This window comes from Vipera berus (assembly GCF_964194415.1).
Source record: "Vipera berus genome assembly, chromosome: 1".
Lineage (NCBI taxonomy): Eukaryota > Metazoa > Chordata > Lepidosauria > Squamata > Viperidae > Vipera > Vipera berus.
The window spans coordinates 73836291-73843376 of record NC_138202.1 but is presented as its reverse complement, the minus strand read 5'-3'; the positions used below and the strand labels follow the sequence as shown (position 1 = coordinate 73843376).

Sequence of the window (7086 nt, the reverse complement as noted above, 5' to 3'; positions counted from 1 at the left end):
TTGAATATTGTGTTTAGGGGATGTTAAAATATGCCAGTGCTAATCACTGGGCAAATCATTAAATAATATACGACAGCCTCTGTAAGCTGTGTTCTTTTTATCATTAGCATTAGCAGCATTATTTTCATACCATACCAAAAGCCAGGAAGTTTTTCCACGTTTGCTGTGATCAGTAAAACAAAAGTATATCGTCCTTTTAAAAATTTAAACTGAATAAATACCTTTGGGGACTAAAGTTGAGTGAAACGGAGAAGTGTTACGTTTCCTGCTTTTCTCACTTAATTATTTCTAAAGGGGAAAACACTAAATGTGTATCAGCATCCCACAGAAAAATGTATTTTATTCTGTGACCAAGAATCTTATGCTGAAACCCGTTGGACTGTACTGATTGAAACAGCCAGGGTTTTAAAATAGTGTCAATAATCTCCAGCATTGGGGAATAAACAGAATGTTGGGCAAGAGACTGAATGTCCTTCCAGTTGAAGTAACCTTGCTAATCCTTTGAAATTGTCGCATTTTTGTGAAACATTAACTTAATAAATGTCCAATTCCAAGAACAAGTAAACTCAAAAACTTAAATATAGCAAATTACTACAGCATGAAAATTTTATTTTTCTTCAGAAAATTTTATTTGCACAAAAAGAAAAATGTTAATTACGCCTTCATATTTCCTTATTTGAAGCATAATTGATTCTGCTCCTGTTTCTCGTGGAGAGAGATATTGTAACTGAAGACCCAACCTTAGGAAATTATTTTAAGCCAGATGAGGTTTAAATAGGCATAGGCCACACATATTGAAATCTGTTTGTTATAGCTAGGAGATGCAGAAAGGTATTTTTAAAAATATAATATGAAGTTTGTGGAATACTGGATTAAGTAGTTATTACTGTATTGTCTGATTCTGTTCTTTTTCTTTTCATTGTTTTTTCGCCCATGATTCTAAACAGAACCCTGATTGTATTTAGTCACTTACCCAACAGCAATTTGGATCTTATATTGTGATACACTGTACAGTACTTCTGTGGAAAAACTATTGGCGATCTATGTTGTTTGAAATCTAGAAAAAAAAATCCTTAACTTTCAAAATTTGCATGCCACAAGGCAATATTTTTCTACACTGAAAAAGAAGAAAGCGATATTTATATTGGGTTAATTCCATAGAAACTATTATGTAGTTTTTGCTTTCCACATATTTTAAATAATCAAAGGACTGGTTCTTATGTAGGACAGAAAGAACAAGTAGAACGGGTGGCTTAAAATGTATGTTTGAGACGAGGAATTTGGGGAAGGAAATCATTAAACTCCAGTAACTGAGTAGTGTATAAAATACATGTAGGTGCTGATCCAGCCACACTGAAGCCTCAGGGAGAAGGGCGGCATATAAATTTAATAAACCTTAAACCTTAAACCTTTTTAGCAGAAGGTATTAAATATATTCTTAGTTTCATTCTGGCTGGAGAGCACCTGCCTTAATTTCTAGGACTAGCTTTAAAACGTTGGACATGGTTTGAACTTTTTAATGTTTACACCCAGAAGTGTCATATTGTTAGTACAAGTCACTTCCTACTAGAAGTACAGATGATGTAATCCTAGAAGTAGGAGGGTTTTATAAGGGCTGAATTTCAGAACTTCGGAAGTCTGTTTATAAACACACAGTAAGTAAAAAAAAAGCCTGTCAGGGATTTTTGTCGTCCTTTATTGACACAAACTAGATGGAGGAGCAAAGTAATAAAAAGTATAGACCTTCTTGAAAACATTGCTAAAAAGCACTGGATAAATACAGAGTAAAGCAAACAAAAGGACAAAATATCTGTGACCCTAAAGCAAGTCCTCCAATGGAATGTACTGGATTCTATTTCTAATGGAATCCAGTAGCATCAGGCACTTCATTCAATGCAAACTCACCATTTTTCCCTTTGAAAAATAAGGAAACAACTATCCTCTGTGAAAGGAAACAGCTTTCAAACTACTATTTGGTGTTTATAAAAAATATGCTACTGATTTGACGGTCAACAAAGTTTCATGGTATGCAAACTTGCTGGAGTGATTTTTAGAAGGGAATCAACTTTTTAACATTTCCATTTTAAGAGTCGGCATATCAGCAGTTTTAATTTCTAGCCAAATGCAAATTTTCTCTCCTTTTGCTGCTAAGCTGCTCATTCAAATCAAGAAAAGGAATTTGGTGAATAAAATACTGTATAGGAGTGCATAAATTCTTATTTCATTGTGTCAAATATTATACCTGGAAAACAATACAGGGTTCCAACTAGTGCGTGGGAAGCATTTGTATTTCCATCTCACCTGATAGGTACAGCTTTAAGTCTTCCAAATCTTAGAAACTGAGACTTGGTACAACTTCTTCTTTTCTTGCTCATGTTTTACATAATTCTTCCCAGCCTGTCCTTTACTATCTGTTTAGATTGAACTATGGATTTGAACTGTGACTTTGGCCCCCAGTCACCGGGAATTTTCCATACTGTAAAGAACAGCGCTTTTTAAATTAGAAAACTATAGCTTCAATCTGATCTTTTACCCAGAAGGGTTTTCATAAACGTAAATGTAAATTATTGGTGCCAATTTCAGGTTCCAGAACAGTTTTAATAAAAAAAACCTCTTCCCACTAAACAAGTTTTTTTCTTCTTTAAGAAAGTGTTGGACTGCAGCTTCTGCCATAGAAGGTGCTAGGTTGGGAAAAGCTGGTTAAAAAGATAGGGCATAACAATGAACCCAGTCACTACATCTTTGCCTATCTATATAAAAAATGGGAAGCTGAATAATAGTTGGTAGGATTAGAACAGTGCTTTTTGTCTACTTCTGGCTGATAGAGGCACTCCCAATCTTTGGTCATCCTGTCTCCTGCGTAATAGTTGGATATAGTAATGCTGTGCTTGTGGTTCTTCAGAACTGACTAATAACACAAAACTGTTCAGTCACCAGTACTGTAAGTGCTTCCATCTATGTCCTAAAACAAGGGTGAACTGGAGTAACAAGCTGAAATGATGCAATACTAAAGAACTAATCTTCTTGTCTTCTCCTCCCTATGTTTCCTTCTGAAACATCATAGTAGAATCTGGAAGCTGACATTGTTACTTATACAGAAGAAAAGAAAAGGAATTCCAGAAGAAAAAAAATACTGCTTATAATTCAGCTCCTTTTGAGATTCAGTCTTCCCCCCTTTGACTGTTGAGTTGTACTACAGTGTGGTATAGGAAGAGTGGGAGAAGAACAGGATTCTAGACCTACTTTATCCCAATGCAATCAATATCTTTTCCACTAGCTGTTGACATACCGACGAGGGAGGACAGCAAAATTAGAGCAGGGCTTTTCAACCGGTGGTACGCGAGCACCTGGCTGGTGGTATGCGGTGTTGCCTTCCTCCCCCCTCTGCCTCCTCCCCTGCCTCCCCCCCCCGCTCCTTCCCAGCTCACTTGCTGCTGGAAAACATGCTGCTTGCCGGCGGCTTGCAGGAACCTACCAGGGTGTGCGAAGAGCGCAGGCGCAGAGCGAGGCTCCGCCCTTCCTTGGGACTCATTGTGCAGCGACTGTGTCGTCCTTCCCCCAGAAGCAAGCATGAGCCTGAAGGGGACAGAGACATCCACTCCCTTGGCAGGTAGGTGTCCATATTATTTTCCTCTCCCCCCCCTCGCGAGCTTGCAATACCCTTCATGGCCCCCATGTTGCCTCCCTCACAGGGCTTGAGAGTTTTTCCCTTCTCCTCTTCCTGATGTGCCTGGCTTTACAGAGGGGAAAGCAAAGCGGCCAGACGTCGCACGCCCTCCCCGAGGACTCATCCTGCGGCAGCAGGTGGCAATTGAGGCCCGCGTTTTTTTTCCTCACGCACACCAAGGCAGGTGAAACCATCAGAACGTGGGTGTGGAGGGAAAAACGTGCCTGCCTGACTCACTCCCCCCCCATTGTTGGCGACTCCGTACAGCTGGCCCTGACCTCCACCGACTGGAGCCCGTCAGCGGAGGTCGGAGTTGGCCGTACAGAGTTGTCAGCTGATCAGCGGCCCCGTATGCGGCCTCCCGGGCACACAGCGTCACGCCGACCCACTGGGAGCTCTGGCGACTCCGTACAGCCGGCTCTGACCTCCGCAAGTGGAAAGCGAGGGAGATTGCCAGGAGCACGAATCGGTGTGTGCTGAGAAACGCCGATCTCGCGCTCCTGGCAATCTCCCTCTCTTTGTTTCAGCTTGCTTTCTGCAACAGAAAGCAAGCTGAAACCGAGCGGTGGAGATTGCAGGAGCGCGAGATCGGCGCATGCTGAGAAACGCCGATCTCGAGCTCCTGTGCATCCCAATTGCTTGCCTTGCCTCAAGGCAAGCAATTGGGATGCGCAAGAGAGTGAGATTGGCGTTTCTCAGCATGCGCCGATTCGTGGTCCTGGAAATCTCCCTTGCTCGGTTTCAGTAAGTATTTACTGGACTCACTTAAGAAGCAACCTCAAGCTCCCAGAGAAGGAAGGGAGAGAAGGGAGGGAGGGAAGGAAGGAAGGGACAAAGGAGGTAAGAAAGGAAGGAAAGAAGGACAATGGGAGAGAGGGAGGTAAGGAGGGCACCCACCCCAGTTCCACTCCCCTCCACCAGAGACCCATGGATTTCGGGCCCCCCAACACACAGGCACCCTGCAACCTGAGGGAGGGAGGGAAGGACAATGGAAGGGAGGAAGGGAAGGAGGAAGGGACAAAGAAGGAGGTAAGAAAGGAAAGAAAGAAGGAAGGAAGGCACAATGGGAGGGAAGGAGGGCATCCACCCCAGTCAAACCCCCCTCCACCAGAGACCCATGGATTCCCCCCCACACAGGCACCCTGCAACCTGAGTGATGACTCCCCCCCGCCATTAACTTTGCTTGTCAAAAAATTGCAAAAGGTGATCACATGACTCTGGGACACTGACCGTCATAAGTATGAATCAGTTGACAAGCATCCAGATGTAAATCACATGACCCTGGCGATGCAGCAACAGTCATAAGTGTGAAAAATGGTCATAAGTCACTTTTTTCAGTGCCGTCGTAACTTCCAACAGTCACTAAATGAATTGTAAGTTGAGGACTACCTGTACTTTATCATTTTTTCCTCTCTTTTTTTTTTGGTCACGTTTTTGACACCTTGCTGGGCAACTGGTGGTACTCGGAGAGTGCCTTATCCTAAAAGTGGTACAATGGGTGAAAATGTTGAAAAGCCCTGAATTAGAGGACTCTCCCAATCGCTTTCCTTAACAGGCACTGCACATGCACAATTGGGAAAGCACTGATAGGGGGACCAAATACAGTAGTGACTAGACAGAAAATTGCATGCAAATATAGCCTTCTACAAACGCAAGGATGAGTGGACAGCACCCTAACTGAGCAGCATGGAAAGGCCCTTAATCCGTAGATGGTGGTTATAGAGGTAAGTCATTTTTTGCAGGTCAGTAGATGGTGTCGGGATTCAGCCCTCAAGATAAAGGAAAATGGTAACTCCTTACAACTTGTAAGAGGGCATAGGGCAGGGGTAGGCAACCTCGGCTCTTTTATGACTCATGGACTTCAAGTCCCAGAATTCCTGAGTCAGCATAGCTGACTCAGGAATTCTGGGAGTTGAAGTCCATGAGTCATAAAAGAGCCGAGGTTGCCTACCCCTGGCATAGGGAATGGCTGGGAAGGACTGGAGGAAGCACCTCTATTAAGGCAATGATCAGACACAAAGTGTCATGCCTCCGTCCGAGTCTGAATCCGAGGAGGACAGGGAGCTGGAGCAGGACCCTGTTGAGGCCCAGGAGGAGGTGTCTGTGGCTTCGGAGGACTGTGGGGAAGAGCAGGCTGAGGCAAGCCAGGGCCCTTCAGGTTTGGAAGAAGAGTTCAGGCGAGGAGCAAGCCCCACCCCACCCGATCTAGAGCAAGGAGAGCAGAGAAGAGGAGAGAACAAGATAGGCAGGCTCAATTGCTCGGGAGGAGAGTGTCCCGCCGCATTCCACAAGGCACACCTGGGGATTAAGACTTAAGGAGACGCTGTGGGGTGGGGCATTTGCCGGGAACAAACGTGGTATCTTGGGACAGTTGTGAATTGTGCTCTTGTCTTTGTTTAACCTGGACACCTTGAATACCGGACCGGCTGGTTTCCTACTTTACAACCGCAGACTGCATTTCTGAGTGTCTCCTTGCAGACTGCAGGAAAGCTGAGATTTAAAAGGACTCATTAAGTTTCTGTTTTGTTTTCTTGTTATCTGTCTGGCCTTGAGGATATTGAATACTTCTCCGGCTGTATTGAAATTGCCTTGAGCCAGAGGCAGCTGAAAGGAATGTGTGTGTGTGTGCTTTGGTTGAAGGCTTGCCAGCCTATGTGGGAGCTTTTGGGGAACATTGGCAGTTATTAAAGGACTGTTTCTCTTGCCAGCCAACTACTTTGCCTCCGTGCGGGGCCTTGGGTCATCACGCAAACCCATTCAAAGAAACTAATTTGTTGTTTGAGATGTTGAGCAAACATCTCACACAGGGACCTCCCTAGTTTGTACAAAGATAAACTGAGGGAGACAGGGAGCACATGGGGACTTTCCAGATTCTGTTGCTATAGCTGTACTATAAAAGTAGTTCTAGACTTAGATGGCATTGATTTCTTAGACTAGCCTATCTAATACAGCAGGCACAATTCTGTAAATGGAAAGTTCATTATAGTTCATTCTGTTTCTTAGTAAATAAACTTCTAGCCTGGCAGAATAGTAGTTACTAGAAAAACTATATGCTAGTACAACCTTGGTTCCCAGTGATATTCTAACTTCGGTGCCAATTCTGAAAATAATTAGAATAACATTCTGGAAAGAAAAAGATTTTTCTTGTGATCAAACCTGACTGGGTTAGTTCAAGGAAAGCATGATTAACCCCACCCCCATGCCTGCCCAGCATTAATTAGGATAGATTATAAGACTAAGCTCTTGGCGAAATCTCAAAACAAAATTTGCCTACTTTTTAAACAAATGACTTTTGTCACATCAGCTTTGTTTCATAGGTAAACATGAAAAGAACATTTCCTATTATGGAACTGGAAAGAGTTATTTAGGCTACTAAATTCTCACCCCTTTCTTTCACTCAGAGCAGGAATCCCAAGTGA

The 7086-nt window shown here is 43.3% G+C and overlaps 1 protein-coding gene across 1 annotated transcript in view; it reads left to right on the top strand.

Annotated features, from left to right (window-relative positions):
* Positions 1-1117: 1117 nt before the first annotated feature.
* TMEM229B (transmembrane protein 229B) overlaps positions 1118-7086 on the top strand; it is a 55006-nt gene continuing 49037 nt past the window's right edge. Inside the window, exon 1 of the mRNA XM_081329842.1 lies at positions 1118-3610. Coding sequence (XP_081185968.1) covers positions 3360-3610 — 251 coding nt within the window. The 5' untranslated portion in view covers positions 1118-3359. The remainder of the gene's footprint in view (positions 3611-7086) is intronic.